This window comes from Oncorhynchus keta, chromosome 6, assembly GCF_023373465.1.
Source record: "Oncorhynchus keta strain PuntledgeMale-10-30-2019 chromosome 6, Oket_V2, whole genome shotgun sequence".
Taxonomy (NCBI): Eukaryota; Metazoa; Chordata; class Actinopteri; order Salmoniformes; family Salmonidae; genus Oncorhynchus; species Oncorhynchus keta.
The window spans coordinates 9,486,152-9,507,357 of NC_068426.1; the positions used below are offsets into that span (position 1 = coordinate 9,486,152).

The following is a 21,206-nucleotide window of genomic DNA, read 5'->3' on the forward strand; positions in this document are numbered from 1 at the left end:
TTATTTATTTGAGGCTACATTTATTTTAGTGATGTATTATATTAAGTTAAAATAAGTGTTCATTCAGTATTGTTGTAATTGTCATTATTACAAATAAAATGGGGGGAAAAAATCGTCCGATTAATCGGTATCTGCTTTTTTGGTCCTCCAATAATCGATATCGGCGTTGAAAAATCATAATCGGTCGACCTCTACTGTATATGCTGTCACTCTCTCTGTTAAATACCTCTGGTTCTCAGGTTCCCTTGTCCACAGGGCACAGTCAGAGAAACACACCCATATTCTCTCTCTCACACACACACGCACACAGACAGACATAAACACACATATACACACACTAGAGATGTTTTCTCTCTCAGGAAGTGGTGGCTCTGTGACTCACCCTCCGTAGTGGACAGACAGAGTGCGTCGTGGGCCGCGGCGCTCTCGCCGTCTCCATGAAGATACGCCCTCGTAAACACATCCACACACACACATACGCAGGCAGACACACAAACACACACACACCCACTCACAAACACAGTCTTGTACAACTAACCTTGTTGGCGACACACAATTTAGTCCCATTCAAAATACAATTTTCCCTAACCCCTAAACCTAACCCTTACACTAACCTTAACCAAAAAACCTAACCCTAACCCAGTTTTTGTTAGTTTACTTTTCTTGTGGGGACTTCTAGTTAAACATGTTCAGACAAGGCCTCCCGGGTGGCGCAGTGGTTACGGGTGCTGTACTGCAGCGCCAGCTGTGCCATCAGAGTCCCTGGGTTCGTGCCCAGGCTCTGTCGTAACCGGCCACAACCGGGAAGTCCGTGGGGCGACGCACAATTGGCCTGGCGTCGTCTGGGTTAGGGAAGGATTGGTCGGTAAGGATGTCCTTGTCTCATCGCGCACCAGCGACTCCTGTGGCGGGCCGGGCACAGTGCGCGCTAACCAAGGTTGTGCACGGTGTTTCCGGGTTGGATGTGCACTGTGTTAAGAAGCAGTGCGGCTTGGTTGGGTTGTGTATCGGAGGACGCATGACTTTCAACCTTCATCTCTCCCGAGCCCATGCGGGAGTTGTAGCGAAGAGACAAGATAGTAGCTACTACAACAATTGGACAATTCAATTCACAAAAAGAAAAAATAACATGTTCAGACACACACAGCAGGCAGAAACATGTAAACACACAGATGCCAACACACACACAGACACATACTAGCTGGCTAACATAGCTGGCTGACTAACATAGCTGGCTGACTAACATAGCTGGCTGACTAACATAGCTAGCTGACTAACATAGCTAGCTGACTATCATAGCTAGCTGGCTAACATAGCTAGCTGACTAACATAGCTAGCTGACTATCATAGCTAGCTGGCTAACATAGCTAGCTGACTAACATAGCTGGCTGACTAACATAGCTGGCTGACTAACATAGCTGGCTGACTAACATAGCTAGCTGACTAACATAGCTAGCTGACTAACATAGCTAGCTGACTAACATAGCTGGCTGACTAACATAGCTGGCTGACTAACATAGCTAGCTGACTGCTAGCTGGCTAACATAGCTAGCTGACTAACATAGCTAGCTGACTATCATAGCTAGCTGACTATCATAGCTGGCTGCCTCAGCTAACTTCTTCACATCGATTTGATGCCGTCAAGACAGGCACTACAAGATGGGATGATAGATGACTGACTGCTAGCTGGCTAACATAGCTGGCTGACTAACATAGCTGGCTGACTAACATAGCTTGCTGGCTAACATAGCTAGCTGACTGCTAGCTGTCTGCTAAATGACCTAAATGTAATGTAATGTAAATGTAACATAGCTAGCTGACTAACATAGCTGGCTGACTAACATAGCTGGCTGACTAACATAGCTGGCTGACTAACATAGCTAGCTGACTAACATAGCTAGCTGACTAACATAGCTAGCTGACTAACATAGCTAGCTGACTATCATAGCTAGCTGGCTAACATAGCTAGCTGACTAACATAGCTAGCTGACTAACATAGCTAGCTGACTATCATAGCTGGCTGCCTCAGCTAGCTTCTTCACATCGATTTGATGCCGTCAAGACAGGCACTACAAGATGGGATGATAGATAACTTATGGCATCCAGGGTTTCTTCTGCCATAGAAACCCTTGGGCGGGCAGCCTAAGTCCAAACAGTATATGTATTTTTATTTTCAACATTTTCGGGGTGGAAAAATGCTTTGTGTAAACCTAAAGGAAAACCCATCAAAAAACAATATTTTGGTATTTGTTTCATTCGTCCATTGTTGATATAGTCATAATATATACATAATGCATCATACGGGCCGGATGTCTGTACAATATTCTGAACAATTCAGCCGTTGCCATTCCCACGCCCCCTGCCACACCACCTAAGCGCTTTTTTTGTCTAGAAAAACTCTGGCATCTACAAGTTTGTCCAACTAGCACAAGTAAGTATTGGCTACTCACTCTCCTTCCCGTCTCAAACACACCGACCCCCGCACAGCTGCAAGCAGAGCAGCACCTCTCTCCCATGTTTCTCTGGCTGTGTAGCAAGCCATTTCCCAAGCTGAAACACCGTTCCAAATGTTCGTTTTTTTTATTTATTTATTTACTTGTAGTTCGACTATCCGGGATATATGTAAAAAAATATATATATATATTATTTGAATAGTGAAATAATTTTAAATGCCCTTTACTAACACACACACACACATCCATGTGTCAAACCTGTTAGTTAACAGGCTTCCCCATGACTGTATCAGTAGTTAATGAGACATGTCTGTCTTTGTGTCTGGAAGACTGTTTACCACAGTTTAACCTTCCTCTCTTTTTCTTTTCATCTCTTCAATTACCTTTGTTGTTTTTCTGATGTAAGTTGGCCTATAGTCAGGTTCTGGTGCCCACCTTTCTGTTCAGTCTCGTTCACCTACCTAGCTGTTATAACCAGTGTTATAACCAGTCCCCTTCACCTAGCTGTTATAACCAGTGTTATAACCAGTCCCCTTCACCTAGCTGTTATAACCAGTGTTATAACCAGTCCCCTTCACCTAGCTGTTATAACCAGTGTTATAACCAGTCCCCTTCACCTAGCTGTTATAACCAGTGTTATAACCAGTCCCCTTCACCTAGCTGTTATAACCAGTGTTATAACCAGTCCCCTTCACCTAGCTGTTATAACCAGTGTTATAACCAGTCCCCTTCACCTAGCTGTTATAACCAGTGTTATAACCAGTCCCCTTCACTTAGCTGTTATAACCAGTCCCCTTCACTTAGCTGTTATAACCAGCGTTATAACCAGTCCCCTTCACTTAGCTGTTATAACCAGTGTTATAACCAGTCCCCTTCACTTAGCTGTTATAACCAGTCCCCTTCACTTAGCTGTTATAACCAGTCCCCTTCACTTAGCTGTTATAACCAGTCCCCTTCACTTAGCTGTTATAACCAGTCCCCTTCACTTAACTGTTATAACCAGTCCCCTTCACTTAGCTGTTATAACCAGTGTTATAACCAGTCCCCTTCACTTAGCTGTTATAACCAGTCCCCTTCACCTAGCTGTTATAACCAGTCCCCTTCACCTAGCTGTTATAACCAGTGTTATAACCAGTCCCCTTCACCTAGCTGTTATAACCAGTGTTATAACCAGTCCCCTTCACCTAGCTGTTATAACCAGTGTTATAACCAGTCCCATTCACCTAGCGGTTATAACCAGTGTTATAACCAGTCCCATTCGCCTAGCTGTTAAATAGCATAGAACAATGAAAGAAGGCGACAGGACAGACATGACTAATCAATGCTAGACCTACTATCTGACTCATCCGTGCTCTGTTGCTCCTGTCTGTCTTCAGCTCAATAAGAGGTTCATACTCAGCTTCCTCCACGCTCATGGAAAACTCTTCACTAAAGTGGGGTGAGTTATTTTGGTGTGTGTGTGTGTGGTCGTGAATTAAATATGTAGACTTCATTTTTTTTAAAGCCCGTGTGGTTATGTGTGTGTGCTCTAACACACATATTTAACAGATCATGCTGTTGTTTTTGAAGAAGGATTTTACTTCCAATCACTGTGATATGTGGTTGTCTTACCTAGTATCTCTGGGTAAGAGTGTTAAATGAGCAACATGTCCACTGTGTGGCAGCATGGAGTCGTTCCCAGAGGTGGTCAGTCGTGTTCTCCAGGAGTTCAGAGTGCTGATCCAACACAGCCCCTCCCCCCTGGGCAGCACACGCATGTTACAGATCATCACCATCAACATGTTCACTATACACAACGCTCAGAGCAGAGGTAACGCATGCGCTCGCTCGCACACACACACACACACACACACACACACACACACACACACACACACACACACACACACACACACACACACACACACACACACACACACACACACACACACACACACACACACACACACAGACAGAGAAAAGCGACCTTGTTCAAAAGTATTGTGCAAAAACACTGAAGCCTATGATCTCTTTCTCTCTCCCTCTACCTTCCTCCCTCCCTCTCCTCCCATCTCCTTCCTTTCTCTCTCCCTCCCTCTCCTTTCTCCTTCTCCTCCCTCCCTCTCATCCCCCTTCCTTCTCCCTTCTTCTCTCCCTCCCCCTTCCTCTCTCTCCCCCTCCATCCTCCCCCTTCCTCTCTCTCTCCCTCCCTCTCCTTTCCTCTCTCTCTCCTTTCCTCTCTCTCTCTCCCTCTCTCTCCTTTCCTCTCTCTCTCTCTCTCCCTCCCTCTCCTTTCCTCTCTCTCCCCCTCCCTCCTCCCCCTTCCTCTCTCTCCCTTCCTCTCTCTCTCCCTTCCTCTCTCTCTCCCTCCCTCTCCTTTCCTCTCTCTCTCTCCCTCCCTCTCCTTTCCTCTATCTCTCCCCCTCCCTCCTCCCCTTCCCTCCTCCCCCTTCCGTCTCCCTTCCTTTAGGAGGAGATGGTGAGGTGAGGTCTGTTTTACAGGAGCAGACTACAGCTCTGGGTCTAGCCATGTTCTCTCTGCTGGTCCAGCGCTGCACAGAACTACTGAGAGACACACCTGCAGGTATGTCATTCACAGATGGGATATTTGTATATATTGTATGGTTGTAAAATGACTGTCTGACTGACAGTTCATATGAGGGAAGAGCACTCTAACTCTCTAACCCTCTAACCATCTAACACTCTAACCCTCTAACTCACTAACACTCTAACTCACTAACACTCTAACCCACTAATACTCTAACCCTCTAACTCACTAACACTCTAACTCACTAACACTCTAACCCACTAATACTCTAACCCACTAACCATCTAACACTCTAACCCTCTAACCCACTAACCATCTAACACTCTAACCCACTAACACTCTAACCCTCTAACCCACTAACCATCTAACACTCTAACCCTCTAACCCACTAACCATCTAACACTCTAACCCACTAACACTCTAACCCTCTAACCCACTAACCATCTAACACTCTAACCCTCTAACTCACTAACACTCTAACCCACTAACACTCTAACCCTCTAACCCACTAACCATCTAACACTCTAACCCTCTAACTCACTAACACTCTAACCCACTAACCATCTAACACTCTAACCCTCTAACACTCTAACCCTCTAACTCACTAACACTCTAACTCACTAACACTCTAACTCACTAACACTCTAACCCACTAATACTCTAACCCACTAACCATCTAACTCTCTAACCATCTAACCCTCTAACCCTCTAACCCACTAACCATCTAACACTCTAACCCTCTAACTCACTAACACTCTAACCCACTAATACTCTAACCCACTAACCCTCTAACCGTCTAACCCTCCAACACTCTAACCCTCCAACACTCTAACCCTCTAACCCTCTAACACTCTAACCCACTAACCATCTAACACTCTAACCCTCTAACACTCTAACCCACTAACCATCTAACTCACTAACACTCTAACTCACTAACACTCTAACCCACTAACCATCTAACACTCTAACCCTCTAACCCACTAACCATCTAACCGTCTAACCCTCCAACACTCTAACCCTCCAACACTCTAACCCTCTAACCCTCTAACACTCTAACCCACTAACCATCTAACACTCTAACCCTCTAACACTCTAACCCACTAACCATCTAACTCACTAACACTCTAACTCACTAACACTCTAACTCACTAACACTCTAACCCACTAACCCACTAACACTCTAACCCACTAACACTCTAACCGTCTAACACTAACCCTCTAACACTCTAACCCTCTAACACTCTAACAGGCTATTGTGAAATGGTAGAACCTGCAGTAGCCAGCTAACTAGCCATGTGCTTTTCCTCCATGACCAAAACATGGTGTTTTATTTAGGTGCTATGGGAATGAATACACACAAACTGGGATCATGTTTTTAGGTTGGATGGATTCTTGGTTCTGACTCCTAAAACTTAGGGTTAATTATCAGGTATCCTATTGAAATATTGAGTGCGGTGGTTTAGAGGGCCTACACCAGAAGTGAATGGTCATCTGTAGGAGGAAGGTATATGGTGGGTGAACAATGAACCTTGGGAATGTACTGAGTGTAGGGAATCGATCACATGTGTCAGGCATTGATAAGGGGAGAGAGCCATGGATTAGTGATGTAAGGGGGTCGAGGTCAGGTCACGATAAGAGAGAAGGAACAGTTTATTTCCTGCCGAGCAATAAAGTCGCCACCACTGGGGGAACCATGTCTTGGTCGGTTCAGCTGTTCGTCCCCCTGGGATGAATTCACTTGGTTTAAGCTTTCGTAGTGTCCGTTGAGTTCTTACTCTGATAATTACAACCTAACAGGTCACACCGACAAGTAGAAGAATATTTTCCGTGGGCATATTTCTTTTCAATGATGAATCTGATTATGTCGCATTGGAGAAGTGAGAAGCTAAAAAGGCTAGCTAGCTTGCTATGTTTTTTGCCAGGCTAAAGCCAGCTAGCCAGGCTGGTAGCTAGTTACAACTAGCAAGGGAAGGCGACTGTTCCTTGTTTTCAAAAAATGTAATGACAAATGTTGTTTTTTTTACTTTGCTATTGGGAGTGGGAGTGGGACCGGTGAGGATATCATGTTACCAAAAATCCAACTCCACCCATACAGCTTGTAGTAACCTTGATGGAGAGGTTTGCCTGACCTATGAACTCTACTCCCTAGGAAGGTAGACAATGATTCTCTTCCTCTCCCTATCCTTTTCTCCCTCTCCCTCACTCCATCTCTCAGAGTCCATCCCCGAGGAGGAGAGAGAAGATGGGGATGAGTGGGAGGAGGGGATGGTGAGAGTTTCTGCCTTCCCATTGGACCTGAGGGAGCTGCTGCCCAGCGTTAAAGTCTGGTCTGATTGGATGCTTGGACACCCCGACCAATGGAATCCTCCGCCTTGTAGTATAGAGTGAGTATACAATCCGAACACAGGACGATCTTCCTGTGGGGAGGTGTTACTGTCTCCTCTCTCTTCCTGTGGGCAGGTGTTACTGTCTCCTCTCTCTTCCTGTGGGCAGGTGTTACTGTCTCCTCTCTCTTCCTGTGGGCAGGTGTTACTGTCTCCTCTCTCTTCCTGTGGGCAGGTGTTACTGTCTCCTCTCTCTTCCTGTGGGCAGGTGTTACTGTCTCCTCTCTCTTCCTGTGGGCAGGTGTTACTGTCTCCTCTCTCTTCCTGTGGGCAGGTGTTACTGTCTCCTCTCTCTTCCTGTGGGCAGGTGTTACTGTCTCCTCTCTCTTCCTGTGGGCAGGTGTTACTGTCTCCTCTCTCTTCCTGTGGGGAGGTGTTACTGTCTCCTCTCTCTTCCTGTGGGGAGGTGTTACTGTCTCCTCTCTCTTCCTGTGGGGAGGTGTTACTGTCTCCTCTCTCTTCCTGTGGGGAGGTGTTACTGTCTCCTCTCTCTTCCTGTGGGGAGGTGTTACTGTCTCCTCTCTCTTCCTGTGGGGAGGTGTTACTGTCTCCTCTCTCTTCCTGTGGGGAGGTGTTACTGTCTCCTCTCTCTTCCTGTGGGGAGGTGTTACTGTCTCCTCTCTCTTCCTGTGGGGAGGTGTTACTGTCTCCTCTCTCTTCCTGTGGGGAGGTGTTACTGTCTCCTCTCTCTTCCTGTGGGGAGGTGTTACTGTCTCCTCTCTCTTCCTGTGGGGAGGTGTTACTGTCTCCTCTCTCTTCCTGTGGGGAGGTGTTACTGTCTCCTCTCTCTTCCTGTGGGCAGGTGTTACTGTCTCCTCTCTTCCTGTGGGGGGAGGTGGGGAGGTGTTACTGTCTCCTCTCTCTTCCTGTGGGCAGGTGTTACGGTCTCCTCTCTCTTCCTGTGGGCAGGTGTTACTGTCTCCTCTCTTCCTGTGGGCAGGTGTTACTGTCTCCTCTCTCTTCCTGTGGGCAGGTGTTACTGTCTCCTCTCTCTTCCTGTGGGCAGGTGTTACTGTCTCCTCTCTCTTCCTGTGGGCAGGTGTTACTTTACCAAACTGATTGTCCCTCGTCTCTCTACCAGTGGTTGTAGCTCTGGTGTGTGGCGTAGCTTGGCCGACCTGTGTAATGCGTTGGCTCGTGTCGACCACGGGGAAGCGCCGCTGTACAAGGCAGACGGGGACGGAGGCGAGGGGGATGAGGAGCTCCGCCTGCTGCTATTGGAGGAAGACAGGCTACTGGCCGGCTTCGTCCCGCTGCTCGCCGCCCCACAGGAACCCTGCTACATAGAACTCACCAGGGATACTGTGAGTTTATACACCATATATACATTACATACATGCTCTCCCTCTCTCTCCCTCACTCTTTCCCTTTCTCTCCCTCACTCTCTCTTGCTCGCTCTCTCTCCCCCCCCCCCCCTCTCTCTCTCTCTCCCTCACTCTTTCCCTTTCTCTCTCTCTCCCTCTCTCTCTCTTTCTCTCTCCTCTCCCTCCTTTCTCTCTCCCTCACTCTTTCCTTTCTCTCCCTCTCTCCCCTCACTCCCCCTCTCCCTCTTTCCCTCTTCTCTCCCCTCCCCCTCTCTCCCTTTACCTCTCTCTCTCTCTCTCTCTCTCTCTCTACTCTTTACCTTTCTCTCTCTTTCTCTCCCTTTCTCTTTCTCCCTCTTTCTCTTTCTCCCCCCTTTCCCTTTCTCTCTCTTTCTCTCCCTTTCTCTTTCTTTCCCTTTCTCTTTCTCCCCCCTCACTCTCTCCCTTTCTGTCTCTCTCTCCCTCACTCTCTCCCTATGTCTCTCTAGGCAATAGCAGCAGACTGTAAAAGGGTAACAGTGTTGAAGTATTTCCTGGAGGCTCTGTGTGGACAGGAACAACCTCTTCTGGCCTTCAAGGGAGGGAAGTATGTCTCCATGGCAACCTCTCCCCAACCCAGCATCCCTGGCGACGCCCACAGTCGACACGACTCACTGACCGAGAGAGAGGTGTTTGTTTGTTTCTCTCTCTTACTTATCAAATGTATTCTACAAGTTTCTCTGTCTCTCAATCCTTGATTATTTGTTTTAAGTCTAGTACTGAGTTAGACACCTGTCTCAACTAGTCACTGTCATGAATGCCTTGGTTAGCTGAATCAGGTGTGTAGGTGTTGTCTGCTAACATGTCCCTCTGTTTCCCTCTCTCCTGTGGTGCTGTATCTTAGAGCGATGACGTCATCGTGGAGGCGGAGTCGTCTGTTTCCGAGGGGGATGAGGGCGGGGGCAGCGAAGATGACATCAGAGAGCTCCGGGCCAGACGCAGCGCCCTCACTAACAGACTGGCTCAGCAGCAACGACGCAGGGACAAGATACAGGTCACACACACACTATATACACACTCACACAGACACGCACACTATATACAGACACGCACACTATATACAGACACACACACACTATATACACACTCACACAGACACACACTATATACAGACACACACACACACTCACACAGCCTCACACTATATACAGTCGTGGCCAAAAGTTTTGAGAATAACACAAATATTAATTTTCACAAAGTCTGCTGCCTCAGTTTGTATGATGGCAATTTGCATATACTCCAGAATGTTATAAAGAGTAATAAGATGAATTGCAATTAATTGCAAAGTCCCTCTTTGCCATGCAAATGAACTGAATCCCCCAAAAACATTTCCACTGCATTTCAGCCCTGCCACAAAAGGACTAGCTGACATCATGTTAGTGATTCTCTCATTAACACAGGTGTGAGTGTTGACGAGGACATGGCTGGAGATCACTCTGTCATGCTGATTGAGTTCGAAAAACAGACTGGAAGCTTCAAAAGGAGGGTGGTGCTTGGGAATCATTGTTCTTCATCTGTCAACCATGATTACCTGCAAGGAAACACGTGCTGCCATCATTGTTTTGCACAAAAAGGGCTTCACAGGCAAGGATATTGCTGCCAGTAAGATTGCATCTAAATCAACCATTTATAGGATCATCAAGAAGGGTAGCAAAGAAGCCACTTCTCTCCAGGAAAAACATCAGGGACAGACTGATATTTTGCAAAAGGTACAGGGATTGGACTGCTGAGGACTGGGATAAAGCCTGATGAATCCCCTTTCCCATTGTTTGGGGCATCCGGAAAAAAATCTTGCCTGGAGAAGACAAGCTGAGCGCTACCATCAGTCCTGTGTCATGCCAACAGTAAAGCATCCTGAGACCATTCATGTGTGGGGTTGCTTCTCAGCCAAGGGAGTGGGCTCACTCACAATTTTGCCAAAGAACACAGCCATGAATATAGAATGGTACCAACACATCCTCCGAGAGCAACTTCTTCCAACCATCCAGGAACAGGTTGGTGACGAACAATTCCTTTTCCAGTATGATGGAGCACCTTGCCATAAGGCAAAAGGGATAACTAAGTGGCTCGGGGAACAAAACATCAATATTTTGGGTCCATGGCCAGGAAACTCCCCAGACCTTAATCCCATTGAGAACTTGAGGTCAATCCTCAAGAGGCGGGTGGACAAACAAAAACCCACAAATTCTGAACAAAGTTTCAATTGGTCAGAGTTCTTTTAGAATTTAGTTAGTAGCGACTCCCCTACTGGCTGAGAGGTTGACTTGAAGTCGGCGGTTTACTAAATTGAGAGATTCAAGTTTGGACTGGATGAGAGAACCCGCTGGTGATTCCCTGCCCCACTGGAATATCCAAGAGTCTGTGCCACACAACTAGGGCGAGGTACTGAGCTCAACCGAGAGTTGCAGTTTCAAAGACTGGCTCTGGGTATAATTTGCATCAGTATACAAGCACCAAGGCCGCGGGCGACAGGGTCAATTCAGATAACCGTAGGTATTAACAGGAGATCAATTTAAGGACTAGAGTGACTCTCAGTCCCGTTGAACTACCGCAGCGTCCGTGCCATGCAACTAGGGCGAGGTACTGAGCTCAACCGAGAGTTGCAGTTTCAAAGACTGGCTCTGGATATAATTTGCATCAGTATACAAGCACCAAGGCCACAGGCGAGAGAACAGCTGTTCAATAGTTAAACGGTATATCGGAGAGACCCTTCTCAGATCCAACAAGTTAGAATCTTTAAGTAATTTGAGTCAGGTGGCAATTACCCGAAGTCAAATGGTTGTCTAAATGAATTCAGAATTCAAGAAGTCAGCGCCAAAGTAATGGCAAATGTCTCTTTATATACCTTTTGATTCTCTGCACCCGATCCGCTGCTCCTCCCATTCCCTCAGAACAGAGAGGGTGATGACATATCTTACAACAGGAAACACTTTTCTTACAGTGCATATATGGGCCTCTGTTTATGACAGAGCCCATTACTCTAGCAACAATGAGGAAACACTTTTCTTACAGTGCGTATATGGGCCTCTGTTTATCACAGTGCCCTCACTCTATCAGCAATGAGTCTATCAGCTGTTCCCATTCAGAGGTGTCACTTGAGGCAGAGGGTGATTCTTCCTGACACCAGTCAGGTTCAATAGTTGGTTGGCTTGAATCGTCTTCTGGTGGCTTTGCCCAATCCGGTATTTCAGTAGGCGAGGTCATCTATGTCTCTACCCTTGGTGGGTAAGACAGGGGAAGAGGACCAGGAGGTAGATCCATTTGGCGTTTTACTACAGTAGCTGAAAACGTCTGGTTTTTAATGGAATATCTACATAGGCGTACAGAGGCCCATTATCAGAAACCATCACTCCTGTGTTCCAATGACACGTTGGGTTAGCTAATCCAAGTTTATCATTTTAAAAGGCTAATTCATCATTAGAAAACCCTTTTGCAATTATATTAGTCAAAGGTTTGGGCATACTATACAGTACTAGTCAAAGGTTTGGGCATACTATACAGTACTAGTCAAAGGTTTGGGCATACTATACAGTACTAGTCAAAGGTTTGGGCATACTATACAGTACTAGTCAAAGGTTTGGGCATACTATACAGTACTAGTCAAAGGTTTGGGCATACTATACAGTACTAGTCAAAGGTTTGGGCATACTATACAGTACTAGTCAAAGGTTTGGGCATACTATACAGTACTAGTCAAAGGTTTGGGCATACTATACAGTACTAGTCAAAGGTTTGGGCATACTATACAGTACTAGTCAAAGGTTTGGGCATACTATACAGTACTAGTCAAAGGTTTGGGCATACTATACAGTACTAGTCAAAGGTTTGGGCACGTCTACACATTCAACGTTTTTTTCTTTGTTTTGACCATGTTGAAAATAGTATAAAAATAAATAAAATAAATAAATAAAAACCCCTGGAGTGAGTAGTTGTCAACATTTACCTGGTTCTGTATAGCTCAGCATTGACTTTCTACTGTCATTATTGATCATCTTTTTTTAGGGTGTCAATAATTTCAGACGCCACTGTATGTCCTGAATTCTTGAGCATGTTAACCTGTGTGTTAACCTGTGTGTTAACCTGTGTGTTAACCTGTGTGTTAACCTGTGTTAACACCATGTAACGTGTGTTAACATGTGGTGTGTCTCTCTCTCCGTGCAGGCGGTGTTACAGACGTGTGGTCAGTTGGAGTTAGAGGTACGTCCTCTTTTCCTGGTGCCAGACACCAATGGCTTCATCGACCACCTGACCGGCCTCAAGACGCTGCTGCAGTCTGGGACTTACATACTGGTGGTGCCCCTCATAGGTAACCAGCACACATACTGACTGACTAACTTCATCATCAACCACCTCACTGGCCTCAAGACACCTCTCCCCCTCCTTTTATCTCTCTCTCACTCTCTCTCTCTCTCTCTCTATCTCTCTAACTCTATCTCTCTATATCTCTCTCTCTCTTAATCTCTCTCTCTCTTAATCTCTCTCACTCTCTCTCTCTCTATCTCTCTAACTCTATCTCTATATCTCTCTCTCTCTTAATCTCTCTTAATCTCTCTCTCCCCACTGTCTCTCTCCCTTCTCCAGTGATAACAGAGTTGGATGGTCTGGCGAAGGGTCAGGAGAGCTGCGGAGGCTCTGGCGGTGGTCATGGCGGCGGTGGTTCCCGTGGTAACCCTGGCGCAACTCATGCGCGGGCGGTCCAGGAGAAGGCCAAGGTTGCCGTGGCGTTTCTGGAGCGAGGGTTTGAGGCCAGAGAGCCCTGTCTCAGAGCGCTGACCAGCAGAGGAAGTCAACTGGAGTCTATCGCCTTCCGCAGTGAAGACACCTCCGGACAACAGGTGTGTGTAAACACCCAGATCCTCTGTTTACAGTGCAATGTTTTACCATCTGTAGTATGTGAATTAGTTTGGAGTAGTCTGACTGCATATCAATGCATTTTCATCCAATTTTGGGCTGTCATTGAAAATCAACTTTAGATTTACCAGTCTCTCCTCCCTCCCTCCCTACCTCCTCCCTTCCTTTCTCTCTCTCCAGGGGAACAATGATGATGTCATCTTGTCCTGCTGTCTCCACTACTGCAAAGACAAGGCTAAGGACTTCATGCCTGCAAAGAGAGGTAGACAACCACACACACACCACCACCCACACACCACCACCCACATTATGCCTGATTTGTCTATACTTTTATATTAACCCCCCTCTTTCCCTCTATCCTCTCCTTCCTCAACCCCCCCCCCCACTTCTTCCCCTCCCAACCTATGCCCCCCCCATCCTCTGCTCTGCTCCCCTCTCCCTCCCAACCTCTACTCCCCTCCACACTCTCTCCCCTATCTATTTGCCCTCTTCCTCCCTCCAACCTCTCTCTCCTCCCCTCCCATCCTCTGCTCCCCTCCACACTCTCTCCCCTACCTATTTGCCCTCTTCCTCCCTCCAACCTCTCTCTCCCCCTCCCATCCTCTGCTCCGCTCCCCCCCAACCCATCTCCCAACTCCCAACTCCCCCCCTCCCAACCTCTCTCTCCTCTCTACCAGACGGTCCGGTGCGGTTGCGTCGGGAGGTGGTTCTTCTGACAGATGACCGTAACCTGCGGGTCAAAGCCCTGACCAGGAATGTGCCGGTCAGAGACATCCCCGCATTCCTCACCTGGGCCAAAGTGGGCTGAACTGGGTCACACCTTAGACCACGCCCAGAGCACCCAAACAACCAATCAACTGCTGAGAACCGCTGGCCACCTCCCATACCATCGGAGTGGAGGAGGAGCCTGTAAGCTAATGCAGAAGTGAAGACTGATGGAGAGAAGGAGAAGAAAGCTTTTTTTGTGGAAAAATGAAATATGGAAACGAAAAAGCGTTTTTTGTTGTTGTGTGGAATGAGTTGAAATAGGCTGAGATCTTTTTACCCTCTCATTGTGATGAGGTGTGTGTGTTTGCTGCTGAGCGTAGGGAGCGGGAGGGAGGAGAAGAGCAGGGAGAGTTTTAAGAGATGCAGGAAGGCTGGCCCATGAAGAGATGTAGAAGACAGAAGGAGGAGAGGTATTTGTGTTCATTTCTGGTTTCTTCGGTCCAGCCAGGCTACAGACCCTGGAATCGAACCAGGGTCTGTAGTGAAGCCTCTAGCACTGAGATGCAGTGCTATAGACCGCTGCGCCACTCAGGGGAGTGGCAGGGGAGCCAGGTTGTAGTATCAGGGTACCAGCCAGGTTGTAGTATCAGGGTACCAGCCAGGTTGTAGTATCGGGGTACCAGCCAGGTTGTAGTATCGGGGTACCAGCCAGGTTGTAGTATCAGCGTACCAGCCAGGTTGTAGTATCTGGGTACCAGCCAGGTTGTAGTATCTGGGTACCAGCCAGGTTGTAGTATCAGGGTACCAGCCAGGTTGTAGTATCTGGCTACCAGCCAGGTACCTTCATCTACCCACCCTCCTCCAGGTCCCCGTGACCCCGAACCACATTCTCAGCCTCTGATGACCCGGAAGTGGTCCGTTTCAGTTCCTGTAAAACCATGAAGTGATTTTCATCCCAGTTGCCCAGCAGCTTGTGGGAGTCTTTCCCAAGGCTGAGAGTCTTTCCCAAGGCTGAGAGTCTTTCCCAAGGCTGAGAGTCTTTCCCAAGGCTGAGAGTCTTTCCCAAGGCTGAGAGTCTTTCCCAAGGCTTCTGTAAAGGAACAGCTTTAAAGACAAAAAGACAAAGAAAAAAATACTTGTTATTTTTTTAGCATTGTGAGGGAGTGTGTTGTTTCTGAGTTGGTTGGTGTATCCATTGGGAGTGTGATGTTTATGCTCTACAGAAGAGCTTTTCTGTCAGCAGACGTTCCCTTTTAGTTTGTTTTTAATCCTTTCAAAATATTCTAATAAGATTGAACGTTAGTTTTAGGTCATTGTATATTTTGTGTGTTTTGTTTTCCTTTGTTTTTATCACCACCCTCTGGGTAACTCGTTCAGCTTCTATAAATTATATATCTATGTTCGTTCTAAGTGCAGAACTTTGTGCTGATCTGTTTCTTTATGAGTGGCTAAGACCCGGGCTGCGTCCCAAAATGGTACCCTGTGGGCCCTGGTCAAAAGTTGTGTACTAAGCCTATAAGGAACAGGGTGCCAATAGGCTGCCAATAGGCTGCCCTACACTGATCAGACAATTAACAATGGAATTAGCTTTTGTAGCACCACAGTGTGCACACGTTAACAAGCGGGGGAGTCTTTTCACAACCATAAAATGTCCCACACAATATAAACAAAGATGACATCAGTGACCGACGTACCAGTTGTAATATGTTTGATCAGCATGCTATAATGGTTTACTATGCATGCTGACGTTAAACGTGTTCCAGTCCTAATCTGTCCTCCAGACGTACCATGTTTGATCAGCATGCTATAATGGTTTACTATGCATGCTGACGTTAAACGTGTTACCAGTCCTAATCTGTCCTCCAGACGTACCATGTTTGATCAGCATGCTATAATGGTTTACTATGCATGCTGACGTTAAACGTGTTCCAGTCCTAATCTGTCCTCCAGACGTACCATGTTTGATCAGCATGCTATAATGGTTTACTATGCATGCTGACGTTAAACGTGTTACCAGTCCTAATCTGTCCTCCAGACGGCACGAGGTAGTTGGTTTATTATCCGTCTATGACAGTAACACACACAGTTGAGTCATTTCACAAAGCATTAAACATCAGTCTTGTAAGCTCAGGTCTATGAACAACTATAGATAGATTTGGTATAAATGAGTTGATACTCTCAAATCATTTGATCTTTACTTTTGTGTGTTGTGTATTTGCCAAAACCATAGCTAGTTAACTTGTTGATCCAACTTGTTTAGGAATCTTTGAGTGGGTCCCAATGATCTCTCCTTTCTCCCAAAGTGTGCACTTGTTCCCTTTTTGTGGGAGGGATTGGTGATCGAGTGCGCACATTTCAGGAGGAAGGAGAGATTCCCGGGACGCTCCCTCCGCCTACTCTCACTGTTCTGTCTATATGCTGGAGCCGACCCCAGGCCTGTACTATCCCATCACAAGGCTTTTTCATTCTTTTCCATGAGTTGTTTGATTAAATGATTTGTTTTGATTCAAATCAGTTGTCTGTTTGTTTATGTATGTATGTATGTATGTATGTATGTGTGTGTGTGTGTGTGTGTGTGTGTGTGGTGTACAATGATGGGTTTACATCACGTGTCAAACTCATTCCACAGAGGGCCGAGTGTCTGTTGGTTTTCACTCCTCCCTTGTACTTGATTGATGAATTAAGGTCACTGATTATTAAGGAACTCTCCTCACCTGGTTGTCTAGGTCTTAGTAAGGAACTCTCCACACATGGTTGTCTAGGTCTTAGTAAGGAACTCTCCTCACCTGGTTGTCTAGGTCTTAGTAAGGAACTCTCCACACATGGTTGTCTAGGTCTTAGTAAGGAACTCTCCTCACCTGGTTGTCTAGGTCTTAGTAAGGAATTCACACATGGTTGTCTAGGTCTTAGTAAGGAATTCACACATGGTTGTCTAGGTCTTAGTAAGGAACTCTACTCACCTGGTTGTCTAGGTCTTAGTTAGAACTCTCCTCACATGGTTGTCTTAGTAAGGAACTCTCACCTGGTTGTCTAGGTCTTAGTAAGGAACTCTCCTCACCTGGTTGTCTAGGTCTTAGTAAGGAACTCTACTCACCTGGTTGTCTAGGTCTTAGGAAGGAACTCTCCTCACCTGGTTGTCTTAGTAAGGAACTCTCACCTGGTTGTCTAGGTCTTAGTAAGGAACTCTCCTCACCTGGTTGTCTAGGTCTTAGTAAGGAACTCTCCACACATGGTTGTCTAGGTCTTAGTAAGGAACTCTCCTCACATGGTTGTCTTAGTAAGGAACTCCCCTCACCTGGTTGTCTAGGTCTTAGTAAGGAACTCTCCTCACATGGTTGTCTAGGTCTTAGTTAGGAACTCCCCTCACCTGGTTGTCTTAGTAAGGAACTCTCCTCACCTGGTTGTCTAGGAGGACTTAGTAAGGAACTCCCCTCACCTGGTTGTCTAGGTCTTAGTAAGGAACTCTACTCACCTGGTTGTCTAGGTCTTAGGAAGGAACTCTCCTCACCTGGTTGTCTTAGTAAGGAACTCTCCTCACCTGGTTGTCTAGGTCTTAGTAAGGAATTCACACATGGTTGTCTAGGTCTTAGTAAGGAACTCCCCTCACCTGGTTGTCTAGGTCTTAGTAAGGAACTCTCCTCACCTGGTTGCCTAGGTCTTAGTAAGGAACTCTCCTCACATGGTTGTCTAGGTCTTAGTAAGGAACTCTCCTCACCTGGTTGCCTAGGTCTTAGTAAGGAACTCTCCTCACATGGTTGTCTAGGTCTTAGTAAGGAACTCTCCTCACTTTGTAGCTTCCGAACAATCACTTTCCTGAGAGTGGAAGACTCACACAGAGTATCCTGTATGTGGAAAAGGCTGTACATCACTGATGCACTGTTTGCGGCAAAAGCTTCAATTGGAAGTGAATAACACAGGGGAGAAATCACATCAGTGTAATGTTTTCAGCAAGCGCTTCAGTCAGAGCGGATACCTGTCATGTCATATGATGACTCACACAGGGGAGAAATCCAAGAAACCATTTAAGTGTTCTGTATGTGGACAACGTTGGATATCATTAAGTATTCTAAAACGCCACCAGAGAATTCCCAACGCAGTGAAAACATACCAGTGCAACAGTATGCAGCAGAAGCTTCACTCAGAGCACAGTCCTGACACAACATATGAAGACACACACAGGGGAGAAGCGATATAAGTGTTCTATGTGTGAAAAATGCTTTACAACATTAGGTGATCTGACACACCACAAGCAAGTTTACAATGGAGAGAAAACGTATAGCTGCAATGGTTGTGACAAATGCTTCAATCAAAGTAGTTCCCTTAAATCACCCAAGAAGAATATTCACAAGAGGGAGAACCCATAGGTGTCCAATGTGTCAGTCAGAAGATAGAAAGGCTTATTCTAACTGACAACTGTACAAGAAAAACACAACATGGATTTTGGCCGCTGGTCAGCCGGGCTACTAGACCACAATTTAAACCAGGTCCAAAATCTGTGCCGTGTGATATTTGAAAAGGTGTTGCTTATTTTGAAGAGTGCAGTCTGTTGATCTGTGAGCAGCAGGAGTCCTTATTGATTATTGAAATAATGAAATAGGATCATTTAAACTGTCTTCTATCTTCATTTAAAGGAAGCTTTAGTCATTGTTAAAGGACAATGCTCATTGTTCACAAAAAAGTTTTGAATAAACTTGATCTTGTTTTTTTATTTTACATGGCTATCTGACTAAGACAGCAGGGACGCTATTCATAATGCCTCTCATGGTGAATTTCCACCTGATACTTCCCCCTCACCAGTGTGTCCCCAGTGTTTATGTTAATGTTGGCTCTCGTGTTGATTTGTTTCCATCAGTTCTGTGACAGTACAACCTCTGCACCCTCAAGACAATTGCTTTGTGAGAAGGTGTTCATCCTGGAAGGTGTTCATTTATGTTCACAATTAGCCAGTGTTATGGCTGACAAAGTATCAGTGGCCTGTCCTTGGCCCCAAGTCACAGCAGGTCAACTGAGGCCATGGCCCAGAAAGATACTGGAGCCGGTCTGTGGAGTGGAAACACAAAAGTCTGAGCCTTTTTGTTGTTGTAAAACACTGTGGGTAAGTCTTAGGTGGAAATGCAGCTTCAGAGTGCTGATCTAGGATCAGGTTGTCAAATCTGATCTGATCCTAGATCAGTACTCCTACTTTGTGACTATGATAATAATACAGGTCCAGGAGCGAGGACTCGCTAACACAAAGCAAATTATTATACACTGGGTGGTTCGGGTCGTGAATGCTGATTGGCTGACAGCCGTGGTATATACCACACCCCCGATAACAGTAGGTCTATGGTTTCCCCACCCTTGTTGATGTATATACTGTAGGTCTATGGTTTCTCCACCCTTGTTGATATATATACTGTAGGTCTATGGTTTCCCCACCCTTGTTGATGTATATACTGTAGGTCTATGGTTTCTCCACCCTTGTTGGCGTATATACTGTAGGTCTATGGTTTCTCCACCCTTGTTGATGTATATACTGTAGGTCTATGGTTTCTCCACCCTTGTTGGCGTATATACTGTAGGTCTATGGTTTCTCCACCCTTGTTGATGTATATACTGTAGGTCTATGGTTTCTCCACCCTTGTTGATGTATATACTGTAGGTCTATGGTTTCTCCACCCTTGTTGATGTATATACTGTACTATACCTGATTATTACTGTATGATTCATTATTCTGGTAGATACTACTGGTTATGATTCATTATTCTGGTAGATACTACTGGTTATGATTCATTATTCTGGTAGATACTACTGGTTATGATTCATTATTCTGGTAGATACTACTGGTTATGATTCATTATTCTGGTAGATACTACTGGTTATGATTCATTATTCTGGTAGATACTACTGGTTATGATTCATTATTCTGGTAGATACTACTGGTTATGATTGATTATTCTGGTAGATACTACTGGTTATGATTCATTATTCTGGTAGATACTACTGGTTATGATATTCCTGCTAGATACTACTGGTTATGATATTCCTGGTAGATACTACTGGTTATGATTAATTATTCCTGGTAGATACTACTGGTTATGATATTCCTGGTAGATACTACTGGTTATGATTCATTATTCTGGTAGATACTACTGGTTATGTTTCATTATTCCTGGTAGATACTACTGGTTATGATATTCCTGGTAGATACTACTGGTTATGATTAATTATTCCTGGTAGATACTACTGGTTATGATATTCCTGGTAGATACTACTGGTTATGATTCATTATTCCTGGTAGATACTACTGGTTATGATATTCCTGGTAGATACTACTGGTTATGATTCATTATTCTGGTAGATACTACTGGTTATGTTTCATTATTCCTGGTAGATACTACTGGTTATGATATTCCTGGTAGATACTACTGGTTATGATTAATTATTCCTGGTAGATACTACTGGTTATGATATTCCTGGTAGATACTACTGGTTATGATTCATTATTCCTGGTAGATACTACTGGTTATGATATTCCTGGTAGATACTACTGGTTATGATTCATTATTCCTGGTAGATACTACTGGTTATGATATTCCTGGTAGATACTACTGGTTATGATTCATTATTCTGGTAGATACTACTGGTTATGTTTCATTATTCCTGGTAGATACTACTGGTTATGATATTCCTGGTAGATACTACTGGTTATGATTCATTATTCTGGTAGATACTACTGGTTATGATTCATTATTCTAGTAGATACTACTGGTTATGATTCATTATTCCTGGTAGATACTACTGGTTATGATATTCCTGGTAGATACTACTGGTTATGATTCATTATTCTGGTAGATACTACTGGTTATGTTTCATTATTCCTGGTAGATACTACTGGTTATGATATTCCTGGTAGATACTACTGGTTATGATTCATTATTCTGGTAGATACTACTGGTTA

General features: G+C 45.4%; 1 protein-coding gene across 15 annotated transcripts in view; it reads left to right on the forward strand.

Moving 5' to 3' along the window:
* The window catches only part of LOC118385722 (telomerase-binding protein EST1A), a 31,050-nt gene extending 14,273 nt beyond the window's left edge, over positions 1-16,777 (forward strand). Inside the window, exons 8-20 of one of the 15 annotated variants that reach the window (XM_052520513.1) lie at positions 3,830-3,891; positions 4,118-4,263; positions 4,903-5,016; positions 7,196-7,364; positions 8,446-8,668; positions 9,157-9,336; positions 9,552-9,701; positions 12,869-13,013; positions 13,289-13,542; positions 13,739-13,820; positions 14,236-14,928; positions 15,004-15,053; positions 15,104-16,777. In XM_052520513.1, the coding sequence (XP_052376473.1) occupies positions 3,830-3,891; positions 4,118-4,263; positions 4,903-5,016; positions 7,196-7,364; positions 8,446-8,668; positions 9,157-9,336; positions 9,552-9,701; positions 12,869-13,013; positions 13,289-13,542; positions 13,739-13,820; positions 14,236-14,366 (1,656 nt within the window). In that variant the 3' untranslated portion in view covers positions 14,367-14,928; positions 15,004-15,053; positions 15,104-16,777. Of the gene's footprint in view, positions 1-3,829; positions 3,892-4,117; positions 4,264-4,902; positions 5,017-7,195; positions 7,365-8,445; positions 8,669-9,156; positions 9,337-9,551; positions 9,702-12,868; positions 13,014-13,288; positions 13,543-13,738; positions 13,821-14,235 lie in introns of all 15 variants that reach the window. The other 14 variants (XM_052520516.1, XM_052520514.1, XM_052520519.1 and 11 more) reach the window with 14 other exon arrangements.
* The last annotated feature ends 4,429 nt before the right edge of the window (positions 16,778-21,206 follow it).